This window comes from Embiotoca jacksoni, unplaced genomic scaffold (assembly GCF_022577435.1).
Source record: "Embiotoca jacksoni isolate LCO1_2020_lvr unplaced genomic scaffold, fEmbJac1.0.p SCAF_20, whole genome shotgun sequence".
NCBI classification, from domain to species: domain Eukaryota; kingdom Metazoa; phylum Chordata; class Actinopteri; family Embiotocidae; genus Embiotoca; species Embiotoca jacksoni.
The window spans coordinates 1,490,676-1,509,588 of NW_027185341.1; the positions used below are offsets into that span (position 1 = coordinate 1,490,676).

At 41.0% G+C, this 18,913-nt stretch overlaps 1 protein-coding gene across 2 annotated transcripts in view; it reads left to right on the forward strand.

Annotated features, from left to right (window-relative positions):
• kcnh4b (potassium voltage-gated channel, subfamily H (eag-related), member 4b) overlaps positions 1-18,913 on the forward strand; it is a 37,333-nt gene that overhangs the window by 15,928 nt on the left and 2,492 nt on the right. For both annotated transcript variants that reach the window (XM_069155509.1, XM_069155510.1), the window contains exons 5-15: positions 5,097-5,337; positions 6,437-6,594; positions 7,005-7,206; positions 8,238-8,432; positions 8,996-9,195; positions 9,492-9,741; positions 9,830-10,044; positions 14,747-14,788; positions 16,001-16,386; positions 17,391-17,482; positions 18,516-18,592. In XM_069155509.1, the coding sequence (XP_069011610.1) occupies positions 5,097-5,337; positions 6,437-6,594; positions 7,005-7,206; positions 8,238-8,432; positions 8,996-9,195; positions 9,492-9,741; positions 9,830-10,044; positions 14,747-14,788; positions 16,001-16,386; positions 17,391-17,482; positions 18,516-18,592 (2,058 nt within the window). The remainder of the gene's footprint in view (positions 1-5,096; positions 5,338-6,436; positions 6,595-7,004; positions 7,207-8,237; positions 8,433-8,995; positions 9,196-9,491; positions 9,742-9,829; positions 10,045-14,746; positions 14,789-16,000; positions 16,387-17,390; positions 17,483-18,515; positions 18,593-18,913) is intronic.

Here is an 18,913-nt window from a genome sequence, read left to right on the forward strand (position 1 = left end):
GCTGTGAAGACACTAGAGTTGATGAATCGAGACGTAGACTGACTTACCATCAATTCTGATAACTTGCTTGTTTAAATAATTTAATCCAGCCATGTCGATCATAGTCTTTTTTTAAATGTGAAGATTTGCTGCTTTTAATTTTCATTATGCAGTTGTAACATAGATTACTTTGGGTCTTAAGGTGTTTGTCAGACAAAACAAGCAGTTAGAAGAGGTCACCTTGTGGTTTCTAAAATAAGCATGTTTGCGCTCACTTCAAATCAAAAAAAGCACCATAAGTGCAGTTACAAGGTTTTTCTGAAAAGGAAGTGCTAAATCCTCTGCTGTATGCAGCTGACCTGCATCCTGTTAACACTCCCGGAATCAAAAGCTGCTGCTTTCAGACCCGACCTGCAGGTGCTTCGTGTGAATCAGCGTGCTGCACCTCCCCCCTGTCTGCCGAGCCTCCTGCTGCCCTGCTTCACAATCCCACCTACTTACAGATGGCAGTATTCACTGACACCATGCAGGCGCAGACCGTACACACATCTGTTCTCAAAGTGCACACACACACACACACACACACACACACACACACACACACACACACACACACACGCACACGCGCACGCACGCACACACGCACTTTCAAAGAAACATTCACACATTCATCCATACAGACCGCAAATGATGGCTCGCCCTCTGCAGAGAGCAAGGAAAACATCCACAAAACATCAACACACTCAGAAATAGAGGCACAGTATTCACCATTCAGACTTTCTGTCAGCACTCGCAGCATGAGACTGTATTTTTACACCACTTTTCTTTCACTCACACGCAAAATGCAAGATGGAATATGAAATTGAGCTGAGTTAATGTGCTGTCAACTCCTCTCCTTTTCACACACACACATACACTTCTGCAGTTTCACACTTTTCCCTAAACTCCATTGTTGCCCCGATCCTCCTCTACCACCAGAATAACCATTGTTTAGTGTTTCATCAAATCCCTCTGAGGCTTTCTTTTTCTCGGCAGACCGTGCCAAGAGCATCTTCACAGGGGACAGAACAGTTACAGGGAAACAATCAATAACTCACGATTTGACATAAAAGAAAATCCCATTTTAGGAAAGAGAAAGTAGGCAGGTATGAAAAGTAACAACATCAACAGACCAGTAAACACAGCATGATCACAATCACTGTCTCCAAAATCACCATACCCACTGTTGTGTGGTACTATCCCTGCAGGAAAATTATCCAACTAAGTGGAATTCATTAACTTGGTTTTTATTTAAGAAAACTGACAGAAAATACCGGCAGCTTTGACGCTCAGCTAAGTCCTGTCTCTTTATCTCTCATCTTCCCTCCATGTTTATCTCTCCATTATTCTCTCTGTTTCTATCTGCTGCGTTTACTACGTCGTCTCTCCCTCTCCATCTGTCACTCTAACCCCATCTCTTTTTGGCTTCATCCCTCTGGATCATGCTGTCTCTTCGCGCTGTCACTCCTTCCCCATTTTCTTCAACATAAATTATCTTGTCTGCTTCCTTTTTCTTTGCTATTGCAGCCCAAACATTGAACTAAAATCCAAGCGTTTAATTTAGTGTGCCATAAAGACAATTTTAAAGTATTCGCAATTAACCCGAGGACTTCCTTTCCGTAAATTCATACTGTTACTGAGCTGTAGTTTCGAGGGAGACACTGTTCTTTTTACTCCTCTTTTTACACCGCAACAGAAAAATCATATGAATTTCACATGTGATTGTGCAAATGTGAAACCATATGTTTTGCCCATGAGAAACGTGGTTTTGGAACATTGTCATGGTGTAATGTGTGAAGCCCGTGTAGATTCCACATATTTTCCCACACATGTGATCACATGTGCCCCATGTAGAAAACCTGGGAAACATGTTTTTTCTGTAAGGGCAATAATGCAGCATTGTCAATAACCAAGATCTTTCTGCATAATGAGTACTTTTACTCTTGATACTTTATTTCTGATGATACTTTTAATATCTTGCAGGACTTTCACTCGCAGAGTTATGTAGTATCGAATATTTTCACATTGTAGTGTTGCTACTTTCACTAAAGTAAACAATCCACCACAATTAATATATTTTTCTTATTCTATTTTCCATCTTCGTTGTCTGTGTCTCAACAGCAGTTAGCTAACAATGAGGTTGTCTGCCTCCACACCGAGCTATTTGTGGCCCAGTGGCCAGCCAGGCGAGAAAGGAAAGAGGGGAGCGACTGTATGCCTTTGATTGACAACATATAGACACACTTATAGATCTTTAAGTAGGACCAGAGCCATAAAAACATAAACAGAAGAAGAAGTGGTAGGAAGTAGCTGCTTAAAGTGTCAGTAATTTGAAATACACAGTTTAGAAATGGAAATCTTTGCATGCCTTTGTTTTGGACTATGCAGGTCACACACCTGATGAATCTGAATCACACAAGCGGGGAAATTACTTTGTTACTGCTGCTCAACAAAAGAGAAAATATGAATAAAAACAGAGCTTAAACTGTATTGTACACGGTCGAGTCACAAATGGAAATAGATGAACACTTATTGTGTGATCTACCGCACACGACATCTCCTCCTCAGAAACGTGTTTTTTTCTTTCTCTGAAGGCTCCTTACCAAATCACCGCAGCTGAGTTGTTGTTTATTGATGCTGTCAACCCGTGAGTGTCTCAGCCATTGTAACCACGCCGAAGCACGCTGACAAAGTAACTCTGACATGATTTTGTGCTCCTCCATTTCCCCAGGGGCACACCACTATTACCTCATTTTACATAAAGAGAAAAAAAGCAGTGCAGTCGAGATGCGTTTTAACTTGTGCTAAAAGATACTTCTTTGGCTGACTATGAAACACAAGAGTGTGTAGTTTGTGTCCATGAACTGAGCGTTCACATTGTTTTTCTCCCTCAGCTATGTTATTTTTTTCTTATTATTATGCTGGTCAACAGAAGATTTTGTCCAAAGCTAAAAAGAAAAACAAACCTCTCGTGTATTTTTTTTTATGCTGAATTCAAATATATTTTCAGAGTTTCTCTATGGCCCACAGTATTTTGTTCTTGTATACTCACATGGGAAAGCAGAACCAAGTAAAGTGGAGCTCCTCTATGTTTGCAGACTCCTGATGGACACTAAAGAGGGATGTTGCTGAGGCCAAATATAGGCAGAATTCATGCACTTCTACATTTTAGAAGTAACTTTGTAAATATTTTAAGTGTAACGACAGGCCTGTTTATGAAATGTTTGAAACAGCTACAAGATCCACAAAAACAGTCGGGTGGCACGTGACAATGCGGCGCGTGACAACGCTGCACTTGACAGGTCAGACAAACCTTGCAGTGCTGAGGACGAGTCGGTGGTTGAGCCTCTGAGTGGCGCCACTTCTAGCAACACATGTAAATGATTCTTTGATTTTGAAACCGCAGCTTTATGTTGTTGTTATTTAGCCTTTCTGAAGGTGTTGCAAGGTTAAATCACGGAATTTAATTTCAATGAAAAAAATTGTTGGAATCTTCAGTGGGAAGTGGTTCTGAAAAGTTTGTTCACTTCTTCTCTAGACTTTGCACTTGAGGGCGCGGGGGGGAGTGGTTGCTGCTTGACTCACATGGTACGCCATGTGGATCTTCCATCCAAATCAAGGACTGTCTTTTATCAACAGCAAAGCCCAAAGCATACTGGGAGGTGTAGTTTGGACAGTGAGCTCTTGGCTACAACTTGAGTTAATGAAGTGTGAGGACTAGCTGTAGCTGTGTGACAGCAGTGCTAAGCTTTTCTTTTCTAATCATCCGGATGCGTTCGGCTGGCCGCCTCGAGTGCCGAAGGTCGGGTGGGCGTCACGACCTCTGATGTAAGGCAAATTAAAAAAAAAAGAAAGAAAAAAAAAAAAACAGTCCAGCCTTTGCTGACATTGCTTGGACTGTCATTAAAGTGCCCACAGCTGATGATGATAGTCACCAAGGTTTTCTTCTGAATTTTCCACTGTGGTTATAAATGACCAGAAACCATGAAAACCCACTGACCAGTGTCAAACAGCAATAATCAATCGACATTTGAAAGTTGTTTCACTGGGAACAATGTGAAAATCCTTCCTTTCCTGTGTTATCTCTCGAATTTCTCTACTTTTGGAAGCTCAAAAAAAGGTTGAAACAGAGGCAGTCGAGTTTCAAATGGGCAGCTTCAAAGCCCATTCAGGGAAATCTCAGGTTAAGACTTCATTAACGAGACTCTTGATTCTGGGCTCACCTGTTTGTGAAGTGTCCACGTTGTTTTTAGATGGATTACTGCTCATTTATCTCTCCTCCCTGTTTCCCTCTCACCACTGTCAAAGGTAATAGCTTTCTCCTCCTTTCTCATAAATGTGGTTAAAGCCATTATGTGGTGAGTGCACGGCCCCATTTGGAGAGCTGCAGACTCATTATGTCACGAATGGACTCACGATCAAATCCATTCCAATTCACACTTTTTCCAATTGGATTTTCTCAATAAAAATAAATGAGAGGAGTGTAATGAATAAGCATACATTTCACTGGATGGCCAATGTTGAGATTCCTCTTGTCTCCTTATTATAGCACAACCGGCACCTGAGACTTAAAATACTACAGGCATTTAGAGAGGTGAAGTCAAGTCATGTGTGAAATTCATTGTAGGTAATAAGTTTCCCCCTCACTGACCACAGTTTCATCTCACACATTGCACAGCCATTGCAAAGACTTATCACTGTCTATAGCAGGCTGTCAAGACGAGATAACCAGCAGCATTACCATATTTGTTTCACTTGAGTTGCCTAACATGGAGAATAAACAGCGGTCAGTGCACGAGAGGCTGTTGACATTTATTTAGTCTGTTTCTGCAAAATCTAGGCACTGCAATGTCCATCTGATTATTATATATTTTCAGAGCACTCTACCTCGTGACCATCTGGTTATCAAGTTATTCATTTATGCAGCTTCTCTAGTGTACTTTGTGTGTTTTGTATACAGCATCTATCAGCTTAAAATTCAAGAGAATGTTATTTTTAGACTTTAACGCTATTGTCCTTTTCACCAGAGATATTAAAGGTTGTTTCTGACTCTCAACACTTTACCTGTTCTCACACAGAGCATGGTCGACAAGCCTTCGATACCCGAGTACAAAGTGGCAGCAGTGCACAAGTCACGCTTCATCCTGCTTCACTACAGCGTGTCAAAGGCCCTCTGGGACTGGCTCATCCTGCTGGCTACCTTCTACGTGGCCGTCACCGTGCCCTACAGCATCAGCTTCACGTCACACGATGACATCGTCACAGCTGCCCGCTCCACATTCATCAGTGACATCGCAGTGGAATTGCTTTTTATCATTGGTGAGTTTTGAAAGAAGTCACTTCGAAAGATACGTTTATTTTTTTGTGGGTCAGGCACAGATTTGTGTTGATATGTAGTTTATATGTAATATAGATAAATAACGATAATATTGTGGGGTTTTAAACATATTTTTTTATGTGGTGACGTAAGATTTTCCTCCAACGTCTGTCCATTTTTTTTGCCACCCTTGGCAACATGGAAACAAGAACAACTTAGGCATCCTTTTCCCTAGTTGCTTCCCTTCCTTCCAGGCAACCTGGACTTTAGAGTCCCCTTAGGATGGCCTGGGTCTCTCTTGAGGGGCTCCTCCTTGTTCATAAACCTCCAAAGGAAAGCAGCCAAGGGAGGAATTGAGTTGACTGAACTTCAACATGCTCCCAAAGTGTAGATGAGCAAAGGTTTTATGTCAGATTGCTGAGCCCTCTGTATGGCACAAAGAGCCTTGTGTTTCTGACAGCTCATTTACTTGGTTACTATTGTAATTCACATTTCTCTTTTGAAGCCACATTAATTATTGTTGCATATTAAGACACTTAAAATGAAGCGTGTTCGCAGAAAACTCTTAGGGAATATGTTATATTAATTAAGTATAGTATCAAGTATATTATAAATAATTAGTTTTTAGATTTGATGATTTTTGTTTTTTTATGCATGTGAACACTAATCTTTTCCTAATTTACTTTAGAATACCTTCTTACCTTCTTTTAACTTCTCATACCTGGAATTTGTTTTGAGTATTGAGCCATCACCTCAGCTAATATCAACAGCTTGGATTTCAGAGGAGGTTTTGCTACAATGGACTCACACGTGTATCACAACATGTCACATTCAGACATGTTGATGATCTGTCTGGCACACTCCCTGACCCACATAGAAGCATTAAAACTATAATATATTCCTGCTGGGTTTTTTTTCTCTCTCCCATCGGTTGGTCTATAGTTTTAGCTTCTTATTTACTTTTCCTTTAACATAATGTAGAAATATTGAGTATAGTGCAGCATATGACTGGATTATCCAAATAAACACCAATTTGCCCTGAAATGTCTTTAAATCATTGGGAAAAATATTTTTTTATTATCATATTATTTGTATTTGCAGACATTATCCTGAACTTTCGCACCACCTATGTGAGCCAGTCAGGCCAGGTGGTGTATGAAGCACGAGCTATCTGCATTCACTACGCCACTACTTGGTTCTTTGTGGACCTGGTGGCTGCCCTGCCTATTGACCTGCTTTATCTCTTCAATATCACTGTGGTGAGTACAACTGCACATTAATAAACTCAGCCTTGTCTTTTTTTTGTTTTTCTTCCATTGCCCTCTGTGAGTATTCACATGACCTGATGACTTGTCTTAATATACTACATATACACCAGTTTACTCAGAGATACGTTGCCTTTGAAAACACAGTACCTGGTTTTCCACAGCATACCTGTATGACAGGTACACCTTCAATTGTGAATTTTACACAACATATGTATTTGTATTTCAATAAGTAGCTGCTTTTCCAAGCTGGGATATTCAGCTTTGTGCAGCTACAAAGCTGCATATCAGCTGTGTATATTAGTAGTGAAATGTGTGTTTTTAGATATAAAAAGGTGGATGAAATGACTTTCTCTCTTTTCCTCTGTTACTCTGCCCTCCATATTTTCCTCTTTCCTGTTCAGACCTCTTTGGTCCACCTGTTTAAGACTGTCCGTCTGCTGCGCCTCCTTCGTCTGCTGCAGAAGCTGGACCGCTACTCTCAGTACAGTGCCATGGTGCTGACCTTACTCATGTCTGTGTTTGCCCTGCTGGCACACTGGATGGCTTGCATCTGGTACATGATTGGACGCACGGAGATGCAGACCAACGACACCTGGGACATCGGTGAGTCTGGTTGATTTATATAAGTCAGGTTTGGTGTTTTATCCAGCAAGGACGAGGCAATAATGATTCCTTTCTCTGTAAAGGATGAATGAAGTTTGAACTGATTTTCACTGTCATATTTTTTTCATTGTACTTCATGCTCCTTCTCATGAGAAAATATTATATTAAACCACTCTTTTCGTAACTTAGACGCAGCCTATGCAGACTTGATTCAGTTACAATAGGTCATTTGTTTCCTGCACAATTTCCAACAAAGACCATCAACTGCACAGCCACTAGACATTTGTTTTGTCCCCTCTGAGCTATAAATAGTGCTGGCTCACCTATTAAGGTGTCTAGCTCTGTTCTGTGGTGAGTTGGTGGTGAACAAACACTGCTGCTCTAATTAGAACTGTCTGAAACCAGTTCAAAAGCTGATATAAAAAATTACCGTCTTCTCTGTCACTGTTTCAGAAAAGAGACCGATAATAACCCATTATCAAAAATAAACAGGCTTTTATACTCTTTAAATGATCTCAGATATATCTGAGAACTTGTCTTATTATATATTAGATATATATTATACAGCTGTCCGTGTCAGAGCAAAGAATATAAACACGTTTAGGTTTCTATTAGATTAACAGACTTTATAGGATTTTAACAGCCATAGACAGCATCTACAAAATGATAGCATACTGTTGGGTGCAGAAAAATTAAACATCCAGTCCAGTCAGCCATGAAACGTGTGTTGTTTGTGTTTCTAAATGTGTGTTACTGCAGGATTATGCATGCTTTTGCCTGTAGGTCATACCTGCTAATTAAGACCGGGCCTTATTTATCCCTGGAGGGAACCAATCTAAAACTGTCATGTCCTGCACCAACATGCCAGCCTGCTGACAACTCCTGAGACACACAAACACACACATGCAGACCCCAAACACACTTTTGTTTCTCCAAGACAATACATCGCCACTGCCCCCTATGGTTCTGCGCTGACAAGACAAATAGACACAACAAGAACCAGAACTTTTTCTCCCTTCCTCCTCTTTCAGGGTGGCTACATGAGCTGGGCAAACGTCTGGATACGCCTTACATTAACAACACAGTGGGCGGCCCGACAGTGCGCAGCTCCTACATCGCTGCCCTCTACTTCACCCTCAGCAGCCTGACCAGTGTGGGCTTCGGCAATGTCTGTGCCAACACCGATTCTGAGAAGATCTTCTCCATCTGCACCATGCTCATCGGCGGTACGTCTGACATCAGGATACGTTCTCCCTCCGTCGTCCTGGCATATCAGTGCTTCTGTTTGGCATGCCGCTACAAAGAAATTCATCAGGAAGTGGGTTGAATGGTTTGGCTGGCCTTTAAGGCACAGCTTGCTGCCATCTTCATCTCCTAAAAACAGATTATTTTAGCTAAGGTGGCAATTATTGATGCAACAACCCAGAAAATAATTACTGTGGTTTTTATTACAGCTTGTCAGAAGAGTGATGAAAACAAAGCTGTAATTTATTGTGGCCCCTGTGTGGATCAATAAGCAAATAAACAGAGACTGGTGTGAATAATTGGGTAGTGATCCGTATAAAATTATATCTTATATTAAAGTATGACAGGTGTTTAAATGGAATGAAAAGTAAAAGCCACTTTAAAAGGTACATTTTTGTCTTCGATGCAATTTAACAAAGTTCAAATAATAGTAACAGCCTTCAGAAGAAAATGTCAGATTGTATTGTTTAACCCATTTTTACATATTCAGTCTTTATATTATCATTACTGTCTTTTATGCTCTTTGTTTCTGTCTCTCACACAGCATTGATGCACGCCCTGGTCTTTGGTAACGTGACGGCCATCATACAGCGCATGTACTCCCGCCGCTCTCTCTACCACACACGTATGAAGGACCTGAAGGACTTCATCCGTGTCCACAGTCTGCCCCAGCAGCTTAAACAACGCATGCTGGAGTACTTCCAGACCACATGGTCTGTCAACAACGGTATAGATGCCAACGAGGTAGGAGTCCCTTTCACTGCTGCTGTCATGTAATACCTTTGTACTCGGTGCTGTCTGCCCTCATGAAACTTCAAGGCAATGTTTTGTTGGCTATTAAACAATGAAATCTGTTGTATAATCTATTTCCCAGCCCTTTCAAGCTGTAATTGTTTATGATTTTGCGCAACACATGGCTGCCTGTGCACTGTCAATTGATATCCTATTGAAATTCAAAAGAGGGTAACTGGGGGCAACAGAGTCCATTCCCTAATTACCAATCAGTGTCACACCTCATTACATCTGTCACACATCTCCAGCTCCTGCACGACTTCCCTGATGAGCTGCGGGCCGACATCGCCATGCATCTGAATAAGGACATTCTCCAGCTGCCGGTCTTTAAGGGAGCCAGTCGTGGCTGTCTGCGCTCACTCTCCCTTCATATAAAAACCTCCTTCTGTGTCCCTGGGGAGTATCTGATCCGTCAGGGTGATGCACTGCATGCCAACTACTTTGTGTGCTCCGGTTCTCTTGAAGTGCTGAAAGACAGCATGGTGCTGGCTATATTAGGTCTGTATTGTAGTCACCTTTAATTTTTTTACCATCATGTTTATGGTTTTTAATGTACTAACTTTAGTTTTAATGTATTTGATTTTAGGAAAAGGTGACTTAATCGGGTCTGATCTGCCTGAAACAGACCAGGTGATCAAGACCAATGCTGATGTGAAGGCGCTCACCTACTGTGATCTCCAGTATATCAGTCTGCGTGGCCTCAAAGAGGTGCTGGAACTCTATCCTGAGTATGCCAGCGTGTTCACCTCAGACATCCCCAACAACCTCACGTATAACCTGCGTGAGGGCAGCCAGGATGAGGTATTAAATACACACTCAACACTCAGAGAGCTGGTGGGGATTCAATTTATCGTGTTTTCCTCTCCTACCTGTATGCTAGTTAAAATAATAGTGAGTGAAGAAATAGGCATTTACTTTTTTCGTCCAAAGGGATAAAACCCTTTCTCACACCTTATGTTTCATGTAATACAATAGTTTTCTCATATGACACATTTATTTTTACTAGAACACGACCTATATATTAGCCAGCTGATTTTATCGGCCGATATTCGCCTGTAACAGATCGATATCGGTATACAGTATATGAAAACTTTTTTTTTACAGAATATGATGCAGAAAAAAGATGCTTACACGTGAATACTCTATTGCATGACAGATCGAACATGTGGTATGGAATGGAATTAGATATTGTAGATTTTTATGTTGTAAATTGGATCTTAGCTTTAAACTCACTTTCTCATCCTACATTTGTGTGACACTGGAATAGACTATAGGACACACTAAACAACACATTAGTTTCCCCCCAAGGTGGCTCTGTTTCTCTCTCTGACACTTGTTTTAGCACAACAACCAAAGGGCTGTTTGTGGCTTGATTGTCACATCAATTACCATGTGTGCATCCCACTGTCAAGCAGCCATATCACTTCACTGCTACCACCCCAGAGCCCGGCAGGATGGCATTACACCCAGACACCGATCTCCTCTCAGTACTGTGCGTTACCTTTAACAATGATCTAAAAAAGCCTTACATAAGTAAGGGACACTACCTAATAAATTGTATGTTCTGTAATGAATGACGCAGAACTACCCAACACGAAGTGGAGTCTATTACAATCATGGAACATACACATTTATCTCACTTAAGCCATCCCAACAAAAAGCCATCAGTTATCAGTTACCAGATACGATAAGACAAACAGCTTATCACAATCTTGTTTTCCCATTTTAACCATCACTTCTGAACCCTGAGAATTTCTGTCATTTGCGTTGCTAAGCAAAATCTGGCCAAACAGGACGTATATCACAAGCCCCAGCCAGTAGTTTTATTAGAGAATGGAGATGTGTTGCACCGCATTGTCGCTCTCGCACTCTTACCTGTGACTTCTCAGCATCTCTTTATTTTCTGAATGATTTTGGTTGCATTTTCTCTCATTAACCCTGCAGCTATCCTGCATATGCACCGTGGGTAACTTTATTCATCAATCAAATAGGATGCACATTTAAAATTACATTTTCATTTCAGTTGTTGTTGTTGTTGTTTGCACAAATAAGGTTAGCTCTAAGCTCTTTAGCTCGGGTGCAGCATTTACTACATTTTGAAACTGGCACATTATTTAGGAACAGCAAACAAACACCATCATCATAGAGTTAATTTGTCTGAATCAGAATTTTCAGTGACCATGGTGAAACAGAATCTAACCCTCGATGAACAAAACAAAATACACCTGTTGCCGTTCTGTATGTAGCCATTTTTTCAGGGACTTAAAGATGCATTTTGAAACCCAAAATTTGAACATTTTCTTCCATGAAAGAACACGATGGCTGTTTAGCTCGGTATTCAGTTAAAGCGCGCGATCAAAACTAATTAATATCAAGTTATCTTTAATTTGTGAATGACAAAAGTGACAAAGCTCCCCGAGGACTTTCCCTGTCTCATTCTTGTTAGTCTCAGGCATTGTGTTCTTCTTGGTTCTCACAGGTCTTTTCCCATTGTTTGAAGGTTCTGTAACTCATTAATTCAATCATGTCCTTTTATTGTTTGCTCTTTTTTTTTTTTTTTTTTTTTTTTAAATTTGTTTAGTTTGGAACATAAAGGACAAGACATCTGTGCTGGTTGTGTTAATTACTGGATGTATTTTTGTCAGTCTGGCTGAGGGAAAATGACCTCAAACTTATTAATGAGAGCTTCAAAAGCAGAAGGATAAGGTTTCATAGTTTCATTCCATGAATTTGGCACCTGACTGAGTCTTTCCATGTAAAGCCAAAAAAAGCAAATTATTAGAGCAACGCTGTCATCAGATTTCTGTGACCGAAGAATGTATGTTTGGTGTGTAGTTGTCATATACGTAGGGACATCACTTGAGTTATTATAGGCTTCATTTCTCATTCAGACAGGCTGCTCTGGTGTGGCTAATGAGTACCAGCACTCTCTCACCATATGTTCAGGGTTTATGCTAAAGCACAAAGCCGGGGTACCGCCACCCTCCTGACAGGATGAAGGAATGATCAGTTACCTGGCAGGCCCCACAGACTCAATACACACACACACACACACACACACACACACACACACACACACACACACACACACACACACACACACACACACATTCAGCAGCCTTGTACTGGTATCCTCTGCATACTGGTGGTGAGTCGTTTGAGGTGGGAGTTGTTGTAGGACGGGAGGTCCTTTCACACTCCAGAGATTTTTCAGACTTGTATGCTGACTGCACAGCAATCAGTCAATTGTAGTGAAATACTGCCAAAGAAACATATTGTGGGATTGCCTTATTACAGTATAAGGTATCCAAAAGGGACTAGTTTATCTTCTCAGCAGGGGAAAAAAAAACAACTGCCAGATGGAAAATGTAGGCTTTTTGTCATCTCTACAATTTAATTTCAACTTTTATTGCAGTGCTGAAAGTTATATTCTTTTCAAAAGGCCTTTGTAGACTCTGTAAACTGATTGTAGCTGATTGAGTCTCTTATCTGGAACAACTCAAAACAAGTTGAAATTGTCATTACCGACTTTCAAATTATGCAAATAATGCTATAAATGGGTATTTTTATTGCCAAGTGGCTGTTATTGTTGTTTTAAAATTACAGTGTATCAAATGACAATTTGACACTATGAAAGGATCAGTCTTCAAGATGAACCCACAAAGTTTTCTCTCCAATCTGCAGCTCTCTATAGCTTTTATGGAGCGTTATAGCGTTATGGTTAGATTGAACGATTTGGTCTAAGACACAGGAGCAATGCTTATTCCTTGAAGGAGGTGAGATTTGAGAGATAAGGAGTGAGTGTGCTGTCCTGGGCAGAGAGAGAAGGTCATTTCCAACACCAGGGATCCAGCATAGAGTCCATAATTGTTGGCCCATAATGACCATGTCACCACAGGGGGAGCTAAGTAGTCGGCAGTCATGGAGTGTGAAGAACAAGCTGGTTGCTCGAGAGTTATGGACAATGCTGCTCCCTTTGGGCTCTCAAATGATCAACAACAGTTTAACAGAGTTGATAAAGGCAGCCAGTGGTTAGCAGTTAACAGTCAGAAACATGAGCTCAGAGTTGTTGAAATGTTGGATGGGATAAAAGCTGCAGTGGGCTGAAGGAGTACAGAGAGGAGATGACAAAAAATGTCACAGTAACTGTCTCAGGGGACTGTACCTTCAGACTGCATGTCACTTAGCACATCCTTTCACCACAGTAGATCATAGACGGCTCTCTTTCTGATATAGCTGGATAAATTCCTCCTACACTTTATTATAAATTTAGTCTGTACTCTGTGCTTCAACTTCAAATCTGTCCCAAATTACCAGCTGACACCAGTTTCTGAATAAATTTGGGGCTTCAAACAAAGCCAAACATTGGCTGCATCAAGCTTTATTTTCTATTTATAAAACTTGGTTTTAGATTTTAGATTTGGTTTTAGGATTTCTAGACTCTCGAAGCAAAAAAAGGTCCCATAAAATGCATTCTGAATTTGAAAGTGCCTCATTATAAAAAAAAACTAACACACCTGCTTACTTCATTAAAACCCATTGTGACTGTCTGCAGTCACTTGTCATGTGCAGCCTGCATATGCATGTTTTTTTTGGAAGAGCAGCAGCATGTCCAAACACAAGATTAGAACACTTGTGAGTGACAGGAAAAGATGCCACCCAATTAAGTCCCTGCAAACCCACTTTGCTAGAGTATGTGGGACACCTTTGGCGTCAGTGCCCCATTAATTGATACTGATGTTCATTTCATGTCATTTGGCACCAATATTCCTCACTGACTAGTTAATCATTCTATGTTGCTCCATGGCTCGTTTTTCCATATGAGGATTTTTCCTTGCCTTGAATAGAGTTGATTTTATCAAATTATATTTTCCCCCTCTGCCTCACACAGAAACGATGCAGAGACTCACACTTTGCTTTTATTTCTTTTCAGTAATGATGATTTTGTAACTCGGTATTTGGCTTCAAAGAAGGATTAGATTTCAAGAATATCCTCAATGGTTCCAAGCATCAAAGAGCACTACTGCCACTACACTGCCAGAGTGACAGACTTTGACTCGTGCTGTCACATTAAGCCGTGTTGTCAGAGGCACATTTTTCACACATGAGGGAAGGGTTCACACCACCACAATTTCATATTCCATCCAGCTGGTGATTATGCTGAATCGCTAACAATTTCTCCACACATGAGCAGAAAGACAAACTTTCACTGGAATCTCTCAGCAATCAAGGGAAGAGAAAATATCTGCTATGTGGTTGTGTGGAAATGGCTGCATTGCTGGATAAGGTGCCAGTTCAGGAAATCTGTAAAATACTAATTTGAATTTTACAGTTTTGTTCATGCAAAGACATCACTAGTATTCATTAATTTATTGCGATGTCGTTGATGGAATGAATTCAAATGTTTCAGGGCTTAACAAAGAGGATAGAAAGTTGAATAAATGAAGGCATTCTGCCTGTAGCTGTATCTTTTGTAATCCCTGTTGCTTTCTTTTTGTTGCAGCACGGCCTCAGGAGATTTTCAAGGTCACCCAGGCTTCCCCATGTGAGTCCAGTGTAAATTCAGTATCATCCCTCTGTCCAAGGTGTCATTATTCTTTTCTGAATATACTCATCAGTTCTGATGATACATTGAAGTAGACAGGACCATTACACACTCGTTATGAAAGGTGGATTTGTGTCGTGCATGTCAGTTCCTGGTTTTTAGTGGCACTTGTCTGGTTTTTTGAGGTAAACCGTCTACCCTCCCACCCCGTTTTTCTGGGACATGCTGTAATGCTGCCGAGTTCTGTCGAAGGGGTTTCACAAGGACTTCCCCTACAGCTTGAAACTCATTTGGAACGGAGGGAGCTGTTCAGTCCCTGGAGTTAGCTCACTAACTGGGTCAATAACTCTGCTAATGGGAAATCTTGTGAGCCATTTTCCTCACGATGTACAGTATGTTTATCAAGCTGCCTTATTAAAATACTGTTTAGAGTGCTCACTTCACAGGATGTGTGACATTTTGCAACATGATATTAATATTGATAATGTAATTCTTTCAATATTTGTTAAATGTACGTTATTTCTCCCATATATTTTCATATCTTTATGGTTTATATTTTGATAAACACTAAGGGCAAATCAGGCATGTTTTCAGATTGATGCATGCCCATGTTGTGACATAATTCAGTTAAACTTATTTTATGTAGCACCACATCATAACGCAAGTCATCTCAGGGCACTTAACATAGTAAAGTCAAAGAGGAACCCTACGATGCAAACATTGCTATATAAGCGATTGCTGGAAGGAAAAATGATTTTTCAAGAGGAAGAAAATGTCCAACAGAATCAGGCTCAGAGGCGGGCGGCCATGTGGTCTGTGTGGTTGAGTCGAGGGGAGAGCAGAGACAGAAAAGAACAGCATGGAGATACATAGAGATACATTAAACATCATGTGTGTTGGTCGGGCCAGTAACAGCAGATGTCTTATAGGATGAAATGATGAAGTTACTGTTTCTATATCCAAAAGGTCAAGGGTCAACTTTACAGCAACATCATAATGTTGTGCAAAACCTCTTTTCTGTCCATTATTCATCATCATAACTCGTGAACAGAAGGGGGATTATGACCATATTTTACATTTGATACAGATTATTAATCTTAGGTGTCCACCTTAAAACTGTGGGACTATATAGATCTTCTTTTTTTTACTTCCACTACTTTAAGAGTATACAGTTAATAACCAAGTCTGCATGTTGTATTTCCTTATTTGCAGGAATCAAGATTTCCTTCTATCGTGGAAACCAAGAATGATGACCTTGACGACACCTACCACCTCTCTCCAGCCACGCGCTCCCGTCGCAACCTGCTGCTGCCAAACTTCACAAGTCCTGTTCGCCGCACCTCCCTGGGGAACCTCCTGGGGGATGAGTTGCGCCAGTTCAATGCCCTGCGACGCTGCCGTTCACCCAACCTCAGCCGGGGATTCATCGGGCAGAGCTCCTCGCCCCAACCGCCATCGAAAAAAGAGCACAGCACACCCACGTCAGCTCGCACCCCGGCCTCAACGTCAGCCCAGGATGAGTCGGGAGCAGAGAAAAAGCCTTCAAAGCTACTCATCCCAACTGTCACCTGTTTTGGACCACCAGATCTTAGTCCCAGGTATGGTGAAAGCCATCATAACATTGACTTCATGGAACACAAGCAAAAAAGTAGCTAAATGAATTTGCCTTTTGACCCTTTTCAGCTGCATGGTCAAAATAAACACATTTATTGTATTGTAGTGGAGTTAAAAACCAATGTGCCTCTACTTACTTAACTAAAATCTCTAGTTTATGTTAACATGACACTTAAGTTTAATGGTACATAACAAGTAGCAACATGTTTTTCCTTCTTCTTAGATGCAGTGGTTTCACCCCAGAGGCTGAAATTTCATCAATTTAAAATATCCTAAATGTGTCCACTTTATACTTCTCACCGGTTTACTTCATGAGCTGCACCGCAATGCTATGAGCCTTGATGCCTGCCTTTTACATGATCTAATCTACCCTTTGTCAAACAGTCTTAGACACTCTACATTACATCTTTCTCAGATACCCTGTTTCTACTTGAATGATGGAGGCAAAACACAGAAATTTGATCCTTTATGATATTGATTTATTTGCATGAATGTCTTTTCTCTGGTATCATAAATAGTATCTTCCTGAATTTCTATACTCACATTCATGTTTAACTATGAAAGGCACATTTGAGAGCGTCTGAAGGAGGTGTTGCAGTAAAGGACTCTTCAAGTCATGCTCCAGAAACCTGCATCATGTACTTGATGTAAATGGAGTGTATTTGCATTGCATATTTGAGCAGATGTCACTGCATTTCATTACCAGAGCACCTTATCCTCCTGCCCAACCATCTGTATTCATAATGTATCCCTAAGTCATCCAGTAAGTTCCAGATATGGGTAAGTGCTGGTTCACAGAGCTCAGGTGTCCCCTCCTCCCTCCCGCCTCCAGACTAGGCTCTTCTCTTCATGTTGAAACCCACATGGGCGTCTGCCAGCAGCAGCTCTCATGGCGCAGTCCCGGGTCGTCTGCTGGCTCCAGTGATAATTGAAAAAGCTCTACTGTTACATTAACTCCAGTTTCCCTCCCCTTCACCCTTCCTGCCAGGGTTGTAGATGGCATCGAAGACAACGGGCACGCGTTCCATTTCAACGTGGAGCACAGCGGGCCTAATGCCAGTGCAGGAGGCAGCGCCCAAGGTAAGTCAAACCGGCCCCAGCTGCGAGGGTCACCTGGGTGCCAGATGGCTGGAGGCAAACTCAAGAGTTCAAACAGTGGATACAGCAAGACAGGCCTGCCTCCTTCTGGGGAAATATGAGAGCAGCACAGGATGAAATGACAGCCAGGTGTCCAAAGAGTCAGAGAACATGTTAAAGGACAACTGAGGTCAAAAGGAGACCTGGGTTTTTACTGATGGTCACGATGCTTCTAGGATAACTATAGAGTTCAGTTCAGTTGGGGTTCAACTAATTCACTTTATTAAAGGAGGTGCTTTGCCAACGTTTCAAAGTAGCGATATAAAGTACTGCTACTTCATCTTACTACTGTAACTACTAAAAAGGTTTTAAAATCTCCACTATTGGTGGGTGTCCTGATTGTTTCGGTTGTCCTAGCACCTCTTAGGGGAATGTCAGCATTTTGTTTAGCTTTTCTCTAGTTTCTCTAGATTTCAGATGGCTGTTGCGATCTGTTTACCGTCTTTGCAAGCTTCCATCTTTGTAGATCCTTACACTCTGTCCAAGTCCTGTGTGAACCATCTCTAAAGATATACAATAGAGACATTGATATAAACACAAGATTAATTTGTAGTGTAGTTGTATTCGAATGTATAATATACATAGGTGTTCCTTGTACATGCGTGCATAATGGAGCCCAAGAGAGCAGCACCTTAAACTACCTCATTTAACATCTTCCTGCATCCGTAAGACAAGACAAGACTTTATTAATCCCACACTGAGGAAATTAATTTGTTAAGGACAGAAAATAAAGGGAGAAAAAGATAAATGAAAATAGAAACATGGTATGAATATTTTGTCCACTCCTGATAAACACTATATATATATATATATATTCATACATGCAGTACTTACACATAATGTGTAACTTGGCATTCATTGGAGTCACACATGTTAGTTTGGTTTCACATTAATATTGAAAAATCCTCCAAATAGTGTGCCTGAGTTGTGTGTTACTAAGTCATCTGTTTTATTTTTCCCCTCCTCGTTTCGCCAGACTCCACAAAGGCTAATGCCACTCTGCTGATGGAGACAGAGGAGGTCAGGCAGAGCGTTAATCAACTTAACCTGAAGGTAACGTACAACCTGTTAACCCAAATTAATATTGATAATAAAAAAGCTAATGTAGCCTTCAATTTAAATTCTCTCTCATCCAAATCAGCTTTTCTACCAATACCTCCGATCATGTCTTCTGTTTTAGCACTTCTAATCTGACTCTAAATGTAGTGAAAGCAGGTACAGCGAGAGGATCCAGATGGGCCCAAGTAGGTGCCGACTGAAGTCACTATTAATTAATCAGCAGGGCCCTTCTGCAATGCAGAGGACAGTCAGAAGTGCTGACTCGACAATCTGGAAAAAAAGGAAAAAAACATTGACGACAATCCAGCTCCACTT